The sequence below is a fragment of the Drosophila takahashii genome, chromosome 3L, assembly GCF_030179915.1.
Source record: "Drosophila takahashii strain IR98-3 E-12201 chromosome 3L, DtakHiC1v2, whole genome shotgun sequence".
Classification (NCBI taxonomy): Eukaryota; Metazoa; Arthropoda; class Insecta; order Diptera; family Drosophilidae; genus Drosophila; species Drosophila takahashii.
The window spans coordinates 27,668,584-27,691,110 of record NC_091680.1 but is presented as its reverse complement, the minus strand read 5'-3'; the positions used below and the strand labels follow the sequence as shown (position 1 = coordinate 27,691,110).

Sequence of the window (22,527 nt, the reverse complement as noted above, 5' to 3'; positions counted from 1 at the left end):
TCAAGTTTTTTTGTGGACTTAAAAACCAATTTGGATCAGAATTTTAATTAAAAGCGCTAATTTAAATTTGAGCGATGTTGGGCTAAAAATTCTAGATGGCTTTAAAAATACTTTTCGGTTTCCTTAGTAAAAATAAATTTTTTTTTTTAAGATTATGACGAAATATGAAATTTCCAAAGGTGTTAAGTAGTAAGCGTTTCTTTGTTATTTATTAAGGCATTATAAAGTTTTTAAATATACACAATAAATTTGGAAACTGACCATTAAATGCAATATTTGGTGACGTGAATGGAATGTACTTATATAATAATTATTATATAATAATCTCTTATTTCTTTCGATAAAATTGAATTGCAGGCATGGGGATTAATGTTTCTCAAACTCTATATCTCATATTGGTTGGAGGGCACTATGTGTCATCACCATGGACTTTACTGACATTATCACATAGTAGCACACTCTCACACACATGCTCATTAAAAATGTCTGTCTATCTTATTTTGTAAATGTATTATGAGCTTTGCTGTGCTCATATTTAACTTTTTCATAAAATGGAGAAATGGCGTTAAATAAATGTCCTATGTCTGTCGCTTTCTTTGCTTCATGCCTTTCTCTTTCTCCTTTTCTCGTATCAAGATAAAGATGATGTTTTTTAAAACGTCAAAGCTTTGTTATGTTATTATCTGGTTAGACTTACCGTGAAACAACGCGTGGTAACCAATCTCCTCCACAGTATTTGGCCAAAACGGGATCGTTGGTGGAACTGCCATCGTAGAAAATTAAATGGTCCCGTTCACCCGTACAGTCCGACCAGGCTCGAATGGACCGTGAGGTCTTATTAAAGCTGGCTATCGAGCTGTGAATGTGGGTGAAAAAAATAAATCATATTGGTAGGGTAAGCCAAAGAGCACAAACAATATGTACAATTGAAAAAAGGAGAAAAGAAATCAAATTGAAATGAAATGAAAACATTTTCATTTGGCAAAGCTATGCTGTAAAATACACACAGCTGGGGTCAAAATAGTAGTAGTTGTTGTATGAAAATAATCTAAAAAGCATTTGTCGGTAGGTATAAGCAAAAATGAGGAAAATAAAAATGATTTGTGCCAAATAAAAAGAGGAAAAGAAAAATACTTTTGGGTGTGCGGACCCCCAAACTCGCATTTAGAACTAGACTTAAAGAAGTGTATTCTTTATGAAAACATTAAACGAATTTAGAATGTATGCCTGCTTTTTGGAGTCCTTTTTATATGAAAATGTCAACTGCTATCCAGCTGACTTTGCAATTCATCTGAGTTAAAAACCGAGTTGTTCTCGTTGAAAATTGAAAATAAATGGCAGCTAATATCAAAAATACATTTACCTAATCCCATCAATCCAATTACAAACTTCACATGCTGTCCTTTAGTACGGCTTTGCATACAAAATGCATCGGCTGCCTGTTTGCTGCTTTTAATTGGAATATACAAAACTTTTGGGCGACGAATGCTTAACATTCTCGAACACGAAACAGTTTCATTTGTGCCGTCAGTTAACAAACTGCAAACTGGAACTTCGCTTAGCAATTTGCTAAATTGAAATTTGTCAAACAAATGCAGATGCAGATGCACTTTGCATGGCCGGGATATGTGTATGAATCCCATTCAATTCGGGAGTTGAATTCGGGAACAGAATGGTAATGCTTATTTAATGCTCTCCAATGCAGGTAGTCATTCGAGATTCTATGGAGCAACCCCCGCCCCACTTACCGCTTCACCAAGGCCTTGTGCTGATTTTCCTGGCTAACGGCAATCATGGCGTGCTTGCTGGTCGGGACTTCCTTCTGCCGGATCGTCCAGTAGCAGGTTACGTTCCTCGGATACATGCCAGGATAATTCGGACTTTGCAGGCGACACTTGTTACGATAGCATTCATCGAATTGCCTGGTACAATAGGTGCCAGGTGTCACACGGCCCAATTCGAGCGGCTTATCGGGCAGGCCGTATCTGGAAAAAGAGGCCAAAAGGTTCAGTTCTCAGTTCACTAAGTGTTGTGTGAGTTTAGCAATTTTCAGTCTCGGTTCTGGTTCGTTTTCGGCCCGTGCGAGTACATTTTGAATGGTATTTAAGGCTGGGCAGCACCAAGAACACAAAGAAGTGCAATTTGCATAAAATGTGCTACGGGTATTTCACACGCACACCGACCGATATGTATAGATGGCCATACCTCGGGCTCTGATCATTGTTTAGTTTGCTAATGGTGTGCACACGATTCAGGGACAATGTACGGTCTTTTCACTTTAAAAAAATATCTACCAAAACGTCGTTCACTTAATAAGAGCCTTGGGTCAATCCTTTTATTATTATTATATTATAAAAAGTCAAGAAATATTCTTTAGGTTCCGATTTGTATACCCTTGTTGAGGGTATTATATAATACATAATATATAATTTCAGTCAGATGTTTGCAACGCTGTGAAGAAGACGTTTCCGACCGTCTGTCCGTCTGCCCGTCTGTCCGTTTCTATGCGAACTAGTCTCTCAGTTTTAAAGCTATCGCGATGAAACTTTTACGAAAGTCTTCTTTCTATTGCACGTAGTACATATGTCGGAGCGAGCCGGATCGGACCACTATATCTTAGGGCTCCCATAGGAATATTCAAACAAATATAATAAACTTTGTAACTTTGTAGGAAATAGGCGTTTTGATTCTTGACTAGGGGAGAATGGGGGAATTTCGTCACAGGGGCAATTTCGTCACCTGCAATATCTCGGAATCCATAACTCGTAAAAATATATAATTTTTTTGTTTTAGTCCTTCAAGACGGCCAGACACAACCAATGCATTTGTTTTGCACAGAAGGCCAAGATAATTAAGCTATAATATTAAATGTGTTTTAACAGTTGAAAAGCTACATTTAGTTCTCGAATAAATTTTTTCTGTATGCCACAATTCAAAAGGAATAAGATACACGATTTTTTATATAATACACAGTGCTATAATGTGCATTTCTGTGTCAGTGATTTTTAACTTCGCGCCTAATATCGGAAGAAAAATAATTATTTCTAAAAAAGTACGGTCTGGGGAAATTTCGCCACCCTACGCTAAGGGTAAATTCGCACCTATTTTAAATACATATTTTTATATTTGACGAGCTGGCTAACGAACAGACTACCAGCAGCAGCAACAAATATAGGACGTCAACAAAAATGGTACGCTTGATCAGTGTAGCATATTTACAGGCGTTAAACTCCCTTTATTTTTCAGGTGACGAAATTGCCCCGGTGGTGTGGTGATTTTACCCCCCTGTGTGGCGAGATTGCCCCAAGATATTGGTTTTACATTTTATTTTTTATAAATCACAAAGCTAATTAAAAAATAGGGGAATGTCACATTTTAAAGCTTGGTGCTAACCGCATTCAACAATAAAAATAGAAATATGATAACGTGTCTCAAGATGGACAAAAAATAGCTTTGAAAAAATGCTGACGAAATTCCCCCACTCTCCCCTACTTAAAAACAAAATTTAGATAAATAGAAACGCTGAATCTGGAATCCATGGAACTGCACCGAGTGAGCATTCTTTTATCTGCAAGGGTATATAAGCTTCGGCTGGCCGAAGGCAGCTTCCTTTCTTGTTTTTAATATTAAAGGCAAAATATACTATGTTTATACCCGTCATTATAGAGGGGTAGGGTATATTACATACGTGAAAAGAATGTAACATATTTTTTAAACATATTATATTCTTCTCTGGGGCTTTACATTTTGTGTAGTATCCGAATTTTGAATTTAATTTTTAAAAATGAGAGAAGTAATGGGAAAATACTCGAACCATTTTATAGTTTTGTTGGTTTAAGCTCCATCTTATATTTTCAAAAAAGAATTTTTTTTAATTTTAGAATATTAAATTATTTAAATTTTTTTAAAATCGTTTGACAATATTTTTTAGCTGCCAAAGGAAAGACCGAAAATTAATTCGTATTTAATATTTTTAACAATATTTAATTTATTTTTTTTAAGTTGAAGGGCTTGCCGAAGTTTTTCTAACGACTTAAAAAAACGACTGTTCTTCAATTTTCCCCAGTGTGTCGATGAAAATGAGTTCTTGGTTTGCTGTGCGGCCCTATTGCAGTTGTAAATTCTCTGAAACTTATTCAGGTGTAAAAATGCATTTCAATTTCTACTTTCCTCTCACTCTAATTTTCCACTTGCAAACAAAAAGCGCGACACATGGAAAGAGATGTAAAAAGAGGGAAAGCGATACGCAGACAAATTTGACACATGCCTAGGCACAAGGCTCAAATGGATTGCACTACAAATACATGAGGTGAGGATATACTGTATTGGGAAACTAGACAGTACACGAGCTCATGCTTTATGCAGGCTGCCTCCCCTAGGAATTTCCCGAAAAGCCATCCCCAAGGCAACCAAGTGGCATTGTTCCTTCAGGTAGAAAGATTTAAGCTCTAAGCAAGAACCTTCGAGTCGAGCCAGAGCCTGAAATAGAAATAGAAACATCTATGGAAAGATGAAAACTCGAGCGGGCAAAGCTGAAGCAGACTGATGACATTACCTCGGTTGGCTGACAGTATGGGAAAATCGGTATGAGGAAAGACGGGAAATGCACCGAACCAATATCAATTGAATAGTTTTCGAGATGTACAGATATTTGTAAGTTTGCCGGTGCAATTCGGTGCAGAAACTTACCTCACAACTGCATCCGACTGGCTTATAAATTTATATCTTATGCTGAACTCAAAGGGCTTTTCGTCTCGGATATTGCGTGGTGGATGAAATACCTGCAAGAAAACGGAAAGCGGTAGTAGAATGCAATTTCAAATGTTAGAATGCCAAAAACTGCAATCAATTTGAAAATGTATCAACGGAAAAATGACTGCAGGTGCTCTCTCTGTGATGGAAAACTGAGCTGAAATGGATTGCTAATGAGTTTAATAAAGCTAAACTGAACATAAATCATACACTCAGAAAAACAATCGCCCCTAATTTTAGAAAATCGCACGTGATTTTAAAACGCGATTGAATTAAGAAACTTTTTCTTGATTATAGAAAAATTTTCTTAAGTTTGTGGAAATTCGCCATTAATTTTTAGAAAATGAATAAGTAGACGCGTGGCCGAGTAGTTAAGATGTCTTTCTATGGTGTGAACGGTCGCGGGTTCGAGATCAGTCGAGGTAAGAATTTTTCATTAAGTCTTTTATATGTTTACAAAAAGTTTTTTCTGTACTTAAAATGCATTGTTATTAATAAACATTTATAATAAATTTAAATTTAAATTAACTAAATAAAAATGTACCCTATTTTCACGATGTGATTGTCATTTGAGCGAAAAAATTGAATAATTTACGAAGTTATGGCAATTCTTTCGGAACCCTTATTTTTTATAGCGGCTTGCGGTGACCACGATGGAAGTCCAGCAGGTCAACTGATTTAAAAAAACCAAAAAATTTCTATTAGTATAGTATTATTTCCAGTTCGTGAACGATTACACTGTGCAACATTTTTAGTGCTTTCTAAATTTACCTCGATGGATGCTATAGTTTTGGATTCGTTACGAATTTCCAAGTTAAACTGCGTTTTCCAAAAAGTTCCCCGACGCAAGGATTCTTAGCAAAAGGACCTCAAAGTTCGAAAAATGCTGAAATTGGCCAACTTTGCGGAGCTCTCTGAGGCAAATGGATGCATGGTTTGATTCGATGTTAAAGTTTTTTTTAAAATATACACCCTTTATCTTTCAAATCCTATAAAATAATTTTAGGATTTTTTTTAAGGCAGAAACAATTTCTAGAAAACATAGTCAAAAAACATAAAAGTATACAGCTGCGGTCAAAATAGTAGTAGTGTTGCCGCCCTGTGTATTTAAAAGATTGTTGTTATATCTTTTAAAAAACTTAAACATCGAATCAAACCATGCATCCATTTGCCCCAGAGAGCTCCGGAAAGTTGGCCAATTTCAGCATTTCAGAGAGATTTCAGAGCAAGAAACAAACCTAAATGCAAAAGTGATTCAAAAAATCAGTCGGACAAAATTTAATAAAAATGTTTACAAACAAAAATACTTTTATTTTCCTATTTTTAAGAAAATTTGTCTTCATTTTAGGGTTTTTTGCCGTAAAATTCAAAAAACTTGGTAATAATTTTTAGAAAGGCGAAACCGTAAATTCAAGAAATTGATTTCCCATAATTAATAACGAATCGCCGTTGGATGAAAATCACAGGCGATTTTCTTGAATCAATAGCGAATTTCTTGAATCAATGGCGATTTTTTTTATGAGTGTCTAAATGGATATAATTCGAATTGAAGTTCTCTATTTTAGACTTATACATCTTATCGGATTCTAATAAAACCTTAACTAACCAAATAGGAGACGCTTTCCTCTGGACATAACGTAATCCAAATGCATGCTTAACGAGGAATATTTTTATCTCCACACGCAATTTCTCTTCAATTATGCAACTCGCGATTTCTTCTTTGATTTTTCTCTATGGCCATGTCAACTGCTCATCAACACTTTTCGGACAAGAAGTGTCTGAAGCAGTTTTCTCTCACATACCGAATGGACTTTTATTAATTTTCATAATTTATGCGCGGCAACTCGACGGCAGTAACTGAAACCATGTTCCCAACCAAGAGCTTTCCATGGACGTGTCCTTTACGATGCTTTTTCCATTTGGCAGAGCGTTTATTTAAAAATTAATCAAAAAGTGGCAACGGCACTGCTTCAACGGATGACTGCCTTAAGAAAATATTACGCATACGCCGTGTGTTGAGGGCAGGAAAAGTTGTTCAATTTAAAATGAAAAGCCGGACATGTAAACTTTGGGATGAACTGATGATTTCACTCTCTAGTAGAGTAATTTAAGTGGATGCAGATATACTATGGAAAGCTAACGAAAATATAAAAATAATAATGCATTGTCGATAATGCTAAAAATATTCTAAGCTAGAATGAATCAATCAGTCAAAAACACAATATTGTTGGAAGACAACGAAAATTACTCCGCTAACATGATTAAACTAATATTAAATTTTAATTATTACATTATTTTTTTAAAAGAAGGAATTTAAAAATGTATCTTAAATAATAATATACCGATAATTAATATTTTAATTTTATAGATACAATTTTTTTGTCATTTTATATGTTTCTTAGCTTGTAAAAGCATAACTGCTCGATGTGTCAGCTAGGGTATGTAATTTAAACACGCTCACTGAGCCAAGATCCCAAAGTTCCAGTCGCCCTGGCCAGTTCGCTAGTGCTGCCTCTCACTTGCACTTGCACTCACCTTCACCGACGCTGTCACCGTGGATGTTTCGCTAAAGTACAATTGCGGTCCAGTGGCCTTGCCGCACCAGGAACCGCCGGTGAATGGGCGTCCCAATTCGCTGAGCTGCCAAGTAAATAAATAAAAATTTAATTAATTAAAAATCAAGTTTGTTCCGCTGGTGACACGCCCACAGACAACCAAACAGAAAGGCTAAAAGCAATTTCGCACAGCTCGGCAAAATGCTGGGCTGCAACATTTAAAGCCGCATGCAGTACACACACCATCCCAGGCGCATTAAAAAATTGGGTTAAGTTATATAGTTCGTGCACCCTTATTGATTTTATTGGCACTGGGCAAGTGAAAAACGCATGAAAAATTAATAAACGCACACTACAGGGGGCCATCTGGCGTCGGGCTAATGGATTATGAGTGCGTGTTGTGCAGTGTAATGTTTTATTTTCCCGGCCACCTCTCCGCTCAATATTTGATTGTTTCCCTGCTTTTCGTGCAGCGCAGCGTGGCACTTGGCAACGGTCCCCAAAAGGCTCTCCTTTAGCCCACCATCGAACCGCTATTTTATGCAAGCGAAAAATCGTTGGCCATAGTCGAAGGTGTGCGACCAGCAGCTGAAACAACACGGCACCCAATTGAAACGGCAACTGCAAGTGCTGCCCCATAAATGTATTTACATTTCGACCAAAAAAAAAGATGCCCAAAGCTAGGCAAACGTATGGTGGTTAAAATATTAATACAGTCGCAAAAAGAGGAACTGTAAATGGAGAAAATTGTAATGGGTTGTGGTACTCTGCCCTAGAGACGGGGATTTTTATTTCCTTTATTTCTTTGTAAATTAAATATCATTAAATTAATAGGTACTTACAATTTGATTGACTTTATAGGGGTCCTTTTTGTTTTAAGAGGTATTTTTTCTTTAACAACTGTCAGTGCTCTGCTCTTACTCTATTTATATTTTCGTACTTTTATTTATAGCCCATAGAAATGCCAAATTACAGTGAAAAAAATCAGCAAAAGCTGTATTTTCGAAATAACTTCCCAACTTTATGGTCATAAACAATTTCGAAATTATAAATATGCAATAAAAATGAAGTTCAATTGCATTTCTCCGTTTCACTTTATTACATGATTTGAAAGTTACGAGTTTCGTCACAGTTTCGTTACAGTTTCTGGGAAAGCAAAATATTTTTTTACGAAATGTATTAAAAGCATTGGTTATTTTTATCACTTTTAATCATATTTTATTTTTCTATATTTGTCCGTTTTTTATTTGATTATACGGCAAATAGGGTATTTTCCATTCGTTATTCCTTATCCCCCAATTTTTACATTTCGTTAATTGAAGTAGAAATAAGTAATATATATGTACTTTATGTGGTCGGAAATGACTCCTTCACTGCGTTGCAAACATCTGACTGAAATTATAATACCCTCTGCAAGGGTATAATAAGCAATTTTTTGTCAAAGTGACTGGCGGAATAATAATAGGCTTACGCTTGCAACGCTAGGATATTACATCAATAAAAATTAAAAATTAAATGTTATGCCCAGGTAGAACTACAAACTACAATGCAAAGGCATATTTAGATCATTTCCTGATTCATAAATACCCAGCATTCGACACAGAATCACACAAATCTATTCTCCATTCGGGACGCATTTATTGAGCCAGTTCGCATAGGCAGCATTAATATTGCTAATACCAGCACGATGAGGACACTGCCGGGTCCGGTTTTCAATACTTTTTTTGCTGCCTGCGGCCTAGGTCAGTGGCCAACAGTCGATAAATGTGGGGATTGGAAAAGGCAACGGCAACGGCAGCTCATTTACACTGGGGTTCCAATTGATTAAGTTTTTAGTTAATGGGTTATTTGAACTGAACCGACGACCGATGAGGCTGGCCCCCGGCGTCCTCTGTGTCCTTTCTGCCCCGGACATGTCCTGCGGCTGCCTCAAACTCAAACAACAATTTTTGCTGTAATTGCAAAGTCGCCAATCGAGGTCTGGCCAATATTTGTAACTGGTTAGAGTTGCAGTTGCACTGGAGTCCTGTCGGTCCATTGCTGCTGTCATATTGAATGGCCAGTGCAAGTCCGTCGGCCTCCTCTATCTCATTGGCAGGATGAATAGTGGATGGGGATTGGGATTGGGATCGGGGTTCGGGTCTCGGCAACGGGTCGTGGCAGGACGGAGCCCACAGGCAGGCTTGACTGCCTGGCATAATGGTAATTTTCTGATTTCGATTTTGTGTAAATTCATTGCAAACCCTGTACGAGTCCTGGTCACAGGCCTCTTTATCTTACACTCAAAACCTTTTTATACCCGTTACTCGTAGAGTAAAAGGGTATATTGTATTCGTGCAAAAGTATGTAACAGCTAAAAGGAAGCATTTCCGACCCTATAAAGTATATATATTCTTGATCAGGGTCACTAGCCGAGTCGATATAGCCATGTCCGTCTGTCCGTCTGTCTGTTTGTCCGTATGAACGCTGAGATCTCGGAAACTATAAAAGCTAGAAGATTGACATTTTGCATGCAGGTTCTAGGAGTTCCTACGCAGCGCAAGTTTGTTTCAAAAGAGTGCCACGCCCTCTCTAACACCCACAATCGCTTATATACGATTTTAAAAATTTCAATATTTCGGAAAAGTAAAAATGCAGTTTTATTGTGTTTATGAATTCCTATCGAAATGTAGCGACTATAGCGTTCTCTCTTGTTTTTAATTTGGAAACTTCTGTATAATTTTGGCAGTAAAAAAGGTACATTTTCAGAAAAAAATATGTTCTCTTCTTTTATAACAAGGTTCAATAAAAGCCTGATATTTGTGAAATGCAAATTTCTTCTTAAAACCAATATATGTAAAGGTAATTGTACATGTTTTTGTTAAATTTTGTAAAAACATTACAAAAAAAATAAAAAAAAATTAACTAAGAGCGCGTATTCTTAGGTGTTCTGCTTTGATATTTTTGGGCAAAACTAGGCCATCAATAAAGTTTCGGATTTTGGTATCTTTTTTTGAGTGTACTGCCTTTTTCCCCTCTTCAGCTTCTTCGTCTTTTATACCCCAATGCTCGCTCCTCTTCATCATCGTCATCATGTTCATTGTGTGCATTGGAGCGTTATTAGCATCGACTTCATAACGAATTATTGGAGCTTGGTCCTTGTGTGTGTGTCCTTTTCTCGCTTTTTTCCTCACCCCCCTGCCCTCGTTACCATCTTTGGCCTATCTCTGCTTTTTCTGCTACGTTCTGTGTTGGTTTTAAATTGATTGAATTATTATTGTACAAGCTATTTTTTGGGCTGCCCATGGGTTAAATTTTGGTCCACTTAAAACTTTAAAGATAATTGAAAGTGGTGCTTTATATACCACTTTTGAAGGTTAAAATCAAACGCAAAAGAGGTAATAAACATAAATATATAAAAAAAAGAAGAATAACTAGTTATTGGGTAATCAAGTTGCGTGAAAATATAAAATTTAATCGAGAGAACAAAGGTTTAAGAAATAAATGTTTAATTGGATTGAGTCAGCTGAGAACCAAGACTAATGTTAGCGTAACACGAGAAGACGGTTTCGCCCCATCCTCAACTTATCATTAGTCTCTTAAGACCATTATTTTGATTTTTGGATGCATTCTGACCTCACCCTCAAATATCTGCAATACATTGTTCAGGGCCCAGGGATTTCGCTCTTACGCACACAGATATTACACACTGAGCGCGATAAAAGTTTTATCAACATTGTCGATGTACTGGCTTCCGCAGAATCCTTCTCGCTTCATAATCTGCCAACAACAAACAAAAGCCGCCGCTTGTCAGTACTTCTCTTGATCCTTTTCCTCCCCAACACATCCTTTTGTTGCAGTGTGTATTTAAACTTAATTGTGAAGCAATTTAAGCGCATAATTCCAACTACGTCCCACTGTCTGCCCTGTCTGGTTGATTTATAGTAATTTAAAGCATTTGTCATATTACAAATAAATTACTTTGCCATGGAGGCTTTTAATTTGCAATACAAATGAGAGTGGGGAAAATTAAAAAATAATACAAGAACATTTCTAAGCTCAGCCCATCTCTATATCCTCCCCTAACTTTCGTGTGGTCAACTTTGAATTCTGAGCTCCGCCAAGGCAAAGTTGTTAGCCAATCTATATGCGTTATCTATATACGTACACATTTAGTCCAATAAAACTATTGACAAACTGAGGCAGGACCAAGCTGCTTCCGCTCCTCAGTTCGTTGTCCTTCGCTTGGGAGAACGAAGCAGAGGGTCAGGCTACTACGGCTGGGATGTTATGATTGTCAAATATTGAGTCATTTGCTCAAGCTGCTCTCGCAAGGACACTCAAGGATAACCACCACCTTCTCCGCCTAACGGCTGCTTTTGTTGTCTCTGTTGATTTAGGTTAATACGTTTATGCATAAACTTTATTATTTATGATTAGCAATATTAAGAAATACACAGAAGGTCCAGCAGGAATTCGAAACAGAAGTAGAGGCAGGGGATTGCGCTAACGAAGTACTCTCTAAAACTTGCCACTAATCAGAAAATATTTGCTGGATAAGTTTTTAGTAAAAACTGAAAATGAAAAACTGTGTTTAATTTTTTTACCTATGGATTGTATTATACCGACAATAATAGACATTTTGGTTTGATAAGTTTAAGGGGAGTTAAAACTGTACTTAAGGATTGGATCCTCCTTCCCACGAACAGCCAAAGATTGTTTGCTGAATTATTAAAAATAATTCCGAAAAGGTCAAGATAAGGACAGCCCAGTTTCGCTCTCCTTTTGGCCTGTTACAAAATGCATGAGACAGAATGTCCAACTAAATTGAATAAATGGTTAAACCGAAACTTCAGACTCGACACGGGGTGCTGGTCCTGAACCTGGGTAAATCATACATAAACGTATATGTGGGCAAGGCAGCGGATATAAATTTTCCGTTTCGGTCAAGAATTTATGTGGCCAGGCCATGACACGCATTATTTATACAGATCGGAGAGTCAGGAGGGGGTTACAAAACCGCGTCAGCAGTTAAAATTGCCTTTACTGAAAAAAATCGCCAGTTTCGATGAAAATGGAGGTTTTGAAGGGGGGAAAACACAACACAAACCTGCGGTTAGTTACGAGTCTATATAGAACTGCAACGACAACAATGAACAATGCACGAGCAACTGAAAAAAATGAAAATATTTAACTGCATTTTAAAACCGAAGCGGAAGCCCAAATGTAAAAAAACTCTAAAGAAATGCCGGATTTGCGTAACGAATTTTGAAATGCCCTGTTACAGATGATGTTGATAAATGTCGGCACTTACACCGAAAGTTTAAGCAAATAAACCATTTCTTGCTATTTTTTTAATAAAAAATAATATCAGATATTTTTTCTAATTTTGTTGCAGTGTCAAAAAAAGTGTGCATATATATTTTAAAAATACAATTTTTTCAATATATGTTCCTAAGTACAAACATAACCCTCGTTTTCAGTAATAAAATGGCAGTCACCCTTTGCAATCGTATAAACGCTGCTGCTGCCGGAAAATGCAGCGGCAGGAAAAACTACATGCATGCCCTTAAGCCCACTCCACCCTTCGTCCTTTGCGGAAATCCCTCAACTCCGTACACATGTCAAGCGCCAAATGAAACCTCAACAGGACAGCCCAGGAGTGCCTGCGACTGCACTGGATGGCTATTCCATGTCCCGTTGTCCAGCTCCCGTTTTTAGTTTTTCGGAGACGGGCACCGCAAAATGTCAGCGCACGCCCTACGCTTGTTAAAATTTATTGTTGCACAAAGCGACAGGGAGATATAGAAGGCCGGCTGGGGCGGAAGGGGGAGGCCGGTTTGCAGAGCCTACGGAGCTAAACTAATAGAGGTTTATGGTTTTTCAACAGTCGGACAGAGGGACGAAACGCCATTCCTAGGGATTGTGGGGTATAAGAAAAGTTGAAGGGAAAATCTAAAAAAAAAGTTAAGTAATCTCTATCGAAAGAGTTTATATTGTAAGCGTTATTAAATATTGTAATTTTATGACCTAATTTGGAACTAAATGCATTTTCCACTCGCATATTATTTTGACTTTATAAACGCCAACTTTTTGTAATTAGTGAAATAAATTATTTATTTATTTATTTATCGTGTCAACTAGACACTTTGTTAATATTTTTTTTTGTTTTATTTAAATTACAAAATAAATTGTCTCTTTCGTTCCAAAATACAACTTTTACAGAAAATGTTACTTTTAGGCAATAAATCGTTCATTCCCAAAACTTAAGAAAATAACTTCTTGGGTGTATAAAAAGCATAGTCGTAATAATTATAAAATTGTACAAAGAATTCCCAGGGATTTTAGTTTTAATAAACCAAGCATATGCTCACCCACTTCATTTTCCACAATCTATTTAAGGCAGAAGATTAAGTGACCATACACATCTCTCTCACTGTTTGCGTTTTAGCACTTCTGTGCGAATATTTTATTTAATCCCCAAATTAAAACAGCTTAAGGTATCCGGAGGGCAAGGAAGAAAAGCGACCAGTCAGTCAGGGCTTTATCAAAAGCGGTTCAAGCCGAGCCAGTCAACCCGAAACCGAGATAAAGATACAGATGCAGATACGCAAACTGAAACAAAAACTGAGACAGAAGCGAATTCGTTTGTGGAGCGGAGGGGGCATTCAAACATATTGCACAAGTCAATTACAGGGATTTAGTGAGCTTTTTCGTACATTTTATTTAGCCAGGATTTTGGTTTTAGCATTACAAGGGCGAGGACAGCACCACCAGTCCGTTCCCGAATGTGTCCGCAAAATTTTCGATAAAAATATACACCACGCACACAGATCCAGTGCCAGTGCCGGAGCCATGGTACATGTTAAATAGTTTTCCTTTTTGGCCCTACGAAGGGCAAATGGATATGACCCAACAACACTAACAGCACTCAAGCTCCCAATCCCGGGATCGCCAGGACACACACAGACACCGATATATCGGCAGAGACACGCACACAGGCGCAGCATTCAATTCAATTTGCCGGGCTAATGTGGTATTTGTCAACGGAGAACCAAACAGAAAATTACAGAATTACTCGGACATTGATTGAATCGAACGACGACGACGACGAGAACGACAACGACGAAAGCTACCAATGATGGCAAGCCAAAGTCCTCGCCGGATTCTCCACCCTCCGCCCACGCACACCCAACGCCCACTTGGGCATGAAATTATAGCCCACAACGCAAGCAAATGGAGTGCAAACTCCCGGACACAATTTTCCGCAAACTATTTTTATTATCACGTAACATGAATTTTAATAAATGGAATTCCAGCCCTCTCACCTGCATGAAGCCCTCGGGACAGCCGGGCAACTCGCCCGTGGGACTTAGGTTCGTTTCGTAACCATCCACATCCGTATCGACCATGCCCTCGTCGAACCTTCCCACCGTAAAGCCATCAAAGATGATCTAAAAAAGAAATAGGAAAATTCAATTTTACAATGTTCATATTTGTATGGCTTATGCTATAAGTTTTTGATTCGTAATGATAATACATAAAATATTTGAAGTAAAATGACGTAGAATGAAGACAGTCTTACAGTCTTATTCGACACAAGAAAGTTGAGTATTTTCTTATTTTGATAAAATTCACTTGGTGTTCTTCCTTTTTTTTCAAAGACCATTTCTTCTAATAAATCTTTTAACATTCTTCAAATCCTTAGAGGCCAGCTTGGCCTGGCTTTGCAGGGTATTAAAACTATACTTTATATTTTCTTGAAGTTATGCAAATGAAATTCCATTTGCAAAAAATTTAAGGGACCGCACAACGCCTCATTGTGCCCGCCCACTGTTTGCATATTTGATTGGCCATAAAAGGGAAACTACCACGCTCACACTGCCTCAGGGAGTCAAGTCAAGGTCAAAGTAAGGAAGTTGTGAGGCAGAGAGTCAAGTGTCTAATCCTGTATGCAATATGTACATTATGTACTCGTGCAGGCTCATGTATTTTTCTTAATAAAATATGCAAATAAATGCCTGCCAGAGTGTGTGTCGAAAATTGGAAAGAAAACTCCAATAAAAGGGTTCTGCCTCGGGTTTCAGTTGGCTGCCACTTGCTTTTCATTTAGTTAAATTCCCCAACACCTACGCAGACGGAGAGATTTTCACTTCCAATTTGAAATATTAAACAAAGGCAAAAGTGACAGCGGGCAGAATGGGGAGGCATATCCACATCGTGCATGGCATTTGTGGCTTCATTAGAAGCGACGACTGGACGACAGTGGGAAATTTTCTGAAAAACTTTTGCATTTGCAAGTTTGCTTTGGACTTCAACGTGGACTTCTCGCCCCGGAAATTCTCTTGGGCAAATGAGGAAGCATAATTTATGTGTAGTGTATGCTTTTTAAGGAGTTCTCTCATGTTTTATGGTTTTTTTCCTCCAAGTTTTTTGGTCTCCGACGTGTCAAAGTGGGAAACTTCAACGAAAACATCACCGCATTAATAGAAACTTTAAGTACCAGTGGTGTCAACCCGTTTTATTTTTGATTTGTTTGCGGTAGTATATTAGGTCTTTATTTCAAATTTTTAACACAATAAATCCATTATGAACTCGACCACAAAAATGCCAAAAGCTCCACGAAAATTCCACCATCTATATCCAACTGAGAGGTCCACAAAAGAGCAATATCAATTTCATTCTAATTATAAAAATATTATAAGCGCAAAAATACATCAACAAACTTTGGGAAAAGTCAAAAAACCTTATGAAAAACTCCTTTAAAAACTTAACTATTAAGCGCAGGCTAAATATATTTGCATATACATACACATAATTTACAATGAACAATAAAAAAATAGGGTACAAATAAATAAAAGCTGGGGACAGTAAACTGGAATTGTTTATAATAAAAAATGGCTTGATTTATGCAAAGTTCTGTCTGCTTTTTTGTTAACAAAAAGTGTACCTTTTGGTTGATTTGTTGCATACATTTTCCTGTCCATTAGCGGGCGTGAAAACCCAGCTTTAATTACGAACAAAGCTAGCGCTGTCGGCTTTTTGATTAAAGCAAACATATTGCTAAGTTTGGGTTAAGGTATTTCCATTAAAAATTAGCCCTTGGATAAATGGCTGAGTCCAAGGCAATTTAAACTTCTCCCTTCTGCGAAGGTCTGGGACTTTGGCTGACAATCATCAATCAATATGTACAAACAGACAGCAGCACCGACAACGGCTCCCTGGTTCTCGTCCGCGCCAATGTCTAACATTATTATTTCAAGCAATTTCCCACACAGACGCAATCGAGTGAGAAGCAAAAAATATAAAAAAGTACGAAGGGAAGCGGAAAACTCAGGGAAGCCTCGGAAAGCCAACCGCATGATTTATATGCGACGATGGAGAGGCGAAGAAGAAAACGTATACTGAAAAAAATTACAACTCCTTCGTTTACAATTATTAACAAAATTTTATTTCCATTTTTACAATTCTAGGTATTTGTCTAATTTTCCAAAATCTTTAATGTTTTCGGAACCGTTTTCTTGCGATCAGCTCCATCAGTGGCGGATCTAGGATTTTTTTGTGGGGGGTGACATTGGAACAATTTTTTTGTTGCATACTTTTGGAATACCAAAATTTCTTTATTTTTTCACCCGATCCGCGCATGAGCTCCATGTTCTATTATTTATTAAAAGATAATTTTCCGCATATGTATTTAGTTAGTTCAATTTTCATAAAGTAAGTAAATAAGACATTAATTACACTATGCAGCATCAAAAATTATCCTCGATGAATGCTATATTTTTGGATTCGTTACGAATTCCCAAGTTAAACTGCGTTTTCCTAAAAGTTCCCCGACGCAAGGATTCTTAGCAAAAGGACCTCAAAGTTCGAAAAATGCTGAAATTGACCAACTTTGCGGAGCTCTCAGAGGAAAATGGATGCATGGCTTGGTTCGAAGTTAAAGTTTTTTAAAAGATACACCCTTTATCTTTCGAACCCCATACATAAAATAATTTTAGGATTTTGTTTAAGGCAGAAATAAATTCCAAAAAACATAGTCTAAAAACTGAAAAACATACAGCTGCGGTCAAAATAGTAGCAGTGTTGCCGCCTTGTGTTTTTAAAAGTTTGATGTTGTAATTTTTTCTTATCCAATTAGTCTAATAGTAAAATTATAATCAATACAATATTACCAGGAAAATATCAATTACAACAACAAACTTTTAAATACACAGGGCGGCAACACTACTACCATTTTGACCGCAGCTGTATACTTTTTTGTTTTTTGACTATGTTTTCTAGAATTTGTTTCTGCCTTAAACAAAATCTTAAAAATTTTTTAAGTATAGGGTTTAAAAGATAAAGGGTGTATCTTTTAAAAAACTTTAACTTCGAACTAAGCCATGCATCCATTTGCCTCTAAGAGCTCCGCAAAGTTGGCCAATTTCAGTATTTTTCGAACTTTAAGGTCCTTTTGCTAAGAATCCTTGCGTCGGGGAACTTTTTGGAAAACGCAGTTTAACTTGGGAATTCGTAACGAATCTAAAAATATAGCATCCATCGAGGTAAATTTAAAAAGCACTAAAAATGCTGCACAGTGTTATTAACAATAAGTTTAACAGTGAGATGTTTGTTGTTGTTGTTCATCCTCTATTTAATATTAATTTCGTGGTTAATTGATTAAGACTTTAAAGTTTTTCCTAATGCCACAAAACTCTTTTTCTTATGGTGTACCTACGTTCTATAGAAAAAATCGTCTACAAATTCGGAAACACAAAATAAAAAGTTATACCTTATGCATGACAGATTTGTGCAAGGTGCAAAGCCCACGAAGGAACATTTTGCATACATCATCCCGCATACCTATTCAAATATATATGTGCGGGACTCCCATGCGGATTGGGGAAATTTAAGGAGCAAATGGAGTGGCATGGGAGCAGGGAAACAGATTTGCTGACTACCACTTCCGGGGACTCAACTGCTCATTGCGATGTTTACGCAAATTGCAGAGGAAATCAATTATTTTCGAAATTGAAATTGACGTTTCTCTGACGGCTCGCCAAAAATGTTTTGAAGCGTGTCTAATTTCATTGTCAACGTGGGTGGCTCCCCTTCATCTGTGTTATTCAATTTGTTTGCTTACTTTTCCATCTACCTCTCACCTATTTTTCTTTCTTTTTCGGTGTCCCCAAAGGCGTTTTAAAGAGCTCAGTTCCACTTAAAGAGGAGACGGGATGACTAGGACTCGACTGCAATCGCTGGGAGTCCTAATTAAGCACGCACCAAATGCCAGAGCCCCCAAAAATGTCAGGAGATATGCCGCCAATGCAAGAAATGGAGACATTCTACCTAACAAGCACGAACAATGTGCAGAGAAAGCGAGAATAGGAATAAATGGAGATTTTAAAATACCCTGAAATAGGGAAGGTACAACGATCGATTTCTTTTGGTTTTTTTAAGACAGGACGGTATTTTAAACACAAAGGATGAAAATTAAACTTTGATTTATTTTAATCGCGGTCAAATTTATATAGATAATATCCAATAGTACACACAAAAAAAAACTTGGTAAAATCAACTGTAATAATTGTCAAACAGGCCCCAACCAGCAAAATTGTTAATTCTACTAAGTAAATAGTCATTCCACAAAAACAAAATACACACAATTAGCAAGGACACAAACCCAAAGCAAAAACAAAATACACGTAACTATTTTAATAGTTACGTAACTATCTTTGTTGGTCAATTTCACCAAGCAAATTTTTTTTGTGTGTATTGTTAGTTTTGGCTTTCAATAGTGCTACTTCTGCAATCTGTTCTTTTCCGGGCTTTTATTTTCTTTTATTAGTTAACCGAAAAATTTGCATAAGTCTCCTTGATGTTCCAATATATAAAGGGTTTACTTGAAAATATTCTGATTTTTGAAGTAAGTGAGTAAGTAATTAACTAACAAAAAATAATAATGGGCATAACTTAAATTGGTGGTTCATTTATATTATTTTCTATTTTTATTTTCATTATATAAATTTTCTAAATTGCTTTAAATTGAAATATTTTAAATTCTTAGCAATTATTATTAAAAGGAGATGATCTCTTAAGCCACCAAGTTTCTATACAATTTGTTTTTTTCCCACAATAATTTCCACACATTTCTCCATAGAACCCATATACCTTGTCCAGATGGCAGGCACATACAGTTTCTCTTGTGATATGTACGAATCGGGTTGCCATTGTTGGAAACGGCGAATGTGTCTCGGAATATTTCACGGCGGTGCATTTGTGCGTGTCGCTGTCTGTGGGTGGGTGGGTGTGGGTGTGTCGCTTCCCATTAGAGTGCACTCCTGCAGGACCTTCCTCATTCTGCCCTCAAGAGCGTGTGTGTGTGTGCATTGCACTTTTATTTCGCTGACGCACGGCTAATCTTTGGCCTACAGCGCACTAAAGCCAACAAGCGGACAGCGGACAACAACACAAGCCGGACAAACACTCCACTGATTCGGCATCACCAACACCAGTGGTGAGCAAGGAATCAGTATAAATAAGCCGATACTGCCAAATAACACTTAACGATGTAGTCTGATTTTTGAACGTTTTCGAGTTTAACTATAGGTTGATTTTAAACTCTGAAGTTCCATAATTTTTTGTCTTGAATTTCACCAGTTTACAAAAAAAAATCGATGAAATATACCATGAATGAAACCTTTGTTTTCCGGTAAGGTACGTCTTCCTGATTAAGAAATTGGCACTTAAAATTTTTTTTATGGATAACATTTTTTTTAAAGTGTAAAAAACGTTTTTGACCCTTTTTTAATTTCTAACTTGAGTTGTGGTTAACCGATTTCAACCATAATTCACTCATTTTACAGGTAATAGAATGCCCTCCAACTTTCTTATACATTGCATTGAGTTCAATTCATTAGTTTGGAAGCTACATTTCGTCAAAGTTGAAAAAGTTAGAAAAAAAGCAAAAATGCTGGCATAAATGGCTTCGTTAAAAATACACGCCTAAAAACCGAAATCAGGAAGACGTACTTTACCGAAAAACAAAAGTTTCATTCATGGTATATTTCATCGATTTTTTTTTGTAAACTGGTGTTTTCATTTCAACATTAGGTTTACGATGAGAACGAAAAGATTAACTCTACGAAATATAAATTAGGAATGTCAGTTAAGCTCACTAAAGGCGAGGACTTTATTGATCACAATTTAGGCTGTTTCTTAAATTTAATGTACTAAATAAAAATTTGTATTTCAAATTTCTTTTAAATTGTAATTTCTCAATTTATATTCAGGCAGAAATGTTTTGAATTTACAGTTAATACATCAATATGAAATTAGGCAAAAGTACCCAGACCATTCTCATCACTGTCAACCATCAGAAGGAACCTTCACCGCTACTCACCTGCACAATGTCGCCTTGATCATGACCGGATGCTGTGAATGTCAAGTGACAGAGGAAAGGCAATTTATTCCACTGTGGCGTTGGCACTTTTATGGCATAGGTGCGTCCGATATCGCCATAATATGTACGATTGCAGACTGTGGGCGGAGTTGGAAAAAAACAACGTGAGTTGGAGGGTAAGTAGCGTAAACTACAGTAAACGATCAAAGTAGTGAACAGTATTTTATGAGATCTTTTAATAAGCTCACAATTTTTGCTAACGTTAATATTTACTAATTAGATCATTATTGCAATTCACTAAAAAAAATTTAATAAATAATGCATATTAGTGTAGATAGTTTTCAATAAAGAATTCATAGGAAATATAGATATAATACGAGTAACGAAAAAATTAAGCGTGTTCCCTAGTTCGCTACTTCGATTGTTTACTGTACTATTTGTTAATCCCTTCAGCGGAATGGCGGACGACAGCTGGCGGCATTCACTCACCGGAGCAATGTTTGGGCTCATCCTTGCCATCGGCGCAATCGCTGCGTCCGTCGCAGTATTTGTCCAGGGGCACGCAGATGGTGCCGCTGTTCCCGCTGCCCTTGCAGGAGAACTCGGAGACGCGGCAGGCGAGTCCCAGGGTGGTGGCCAGCAGGAGGACCAGGAGCGCCGGCAGAAGGAGCTGCAGCTCCACCAGCCGCTGCAGCGGAGATGAAGATGAACCGCACACGCGATGATGGCAGTGTTTGTGACGTCTCCCCATCCTGGGCATCTGAAATGGGCGGAGAGGGCGGGGCAGGAGATTAGTTGAGTCAACAAATTGTCAGGTGATGTGCTGGAATCAAAGCGGTCCTGTCAACCGGAAAATGAGATGGCGGTGAGTCGAAGCAAACGACCGCCAGCTGACCTAGATGAGTAGTGCGAGTTTGAACAGACAGGGGATGTTCAACCCGTCAGTTGTTTCCGCAAATCAGGAAGCAAACGGATGGCAAAGATGGAGCTGTGGCTATTTACTCTTTAAGTTGTGAAATGCAGTCACAAAGGTAAACGCATGGCCCTTTAGCATTGGGTAAGAATATTGGAACTCAAAGATTAAAGTTAAAGTATGAATACTTAGGACAGTAATGATAAAGACCTCTTTAGAAATGAGCACAAGACAACTCTAGTTTGTAGTCCCATTAAATTTCTACCAACTTTGATGAAAATGTCGAAGCCTTTAGGTATTCCCTCACGTGTCTTCACTTTAAGTTCTTTGTCATTCTTGTATCCCTATCCCCTCCACCATCTTCCTCCTTTCATCTCTACCAGCTGCCCCTCGTGGCCTTCTCATTTTTCTGCAATTTCTGCTTAGCCCCCAGCTAATTATTTTAGCTTCAGTTGGGATATTTTTCGTTGGCCACTTGGAAGTTTCTAAAACAAGAACAATGAAGGCAAGCAGACGTCCGGGTGAGATTCGGTCCTTTAGTCCTTCAGTCCCCGAGCAGCAGACGCTCCCCAGATTGTTGGGCTAAGTAACTGAAAGTGTCCCGGTTGGCATTATCTCCATTCCTTAACCCCGCCGACTCGCTCATACGAGTATATGGCAAGCGTTCCGGAGAGGGAAGACACAATTATAGCACAAGTCGAGCGGGAAACATATTGACAGGAGAAAGCCACGAGGGTCCGACTCAGAAGAAGAGAACCGGGAAAATGGGGAGCCAAGCGTTATGAGTGTTTTCCCGTTTGGCACGCGTTGCATTTCCCCTGTCCCATCTTTTTCTCAGCCCCTAGATTGTCATGCCACATTATTATGCTTTATTTCCGCATGCCTTCTTCTGCTTCATTTTTATTACGAAAGACGTCAAATCTACAAAACCACACGTAATAAGA

General features: G+C 37.6%; 1 protein-coding gene across 1 annotated transcript in view; it reads right to left on the bottom strand.

The window, feature by feature from the left end:
- The window catches only part of LOC108058107 (uncharacterized), a 98,022-nt gene that overhangs the window by 49,965 nt on the left and 25,530 nt on the right, over window positions 1-22,527 (bottom strand). The window contains exons 2-8 of the mRNA XM_044392582.2: window positions 21,160-21,430; window positions 20,671-20,807; window positions 14,615-14,740; window positions 7,288-7,392; window positions 4,690-4,781; window positions 1,749-1,985; window positions 698-856 (exon numbers count right to left, since the gene is read on the bottom strand). Coding sequence (XP_044248517.1) covers window positions 698-856; window positions 1,749-1,985; window positions 4,690-4,781; window positions 7,288-7,392; window positions 14,615-14,740; window positions 20,671-20,807; window positions 21,160-21,430 — 1,127 coding nt within the window. The remainder of the gene's footprint in view (window positions 1-697; window positions 857-1,748; window positions 1,986-4,689; window positions 4,782-7,287; window positions 7,393-14,614; window positions 14,741-20,670; window positions 20,808-21,159; window positions 21,431-22,527) is intronic.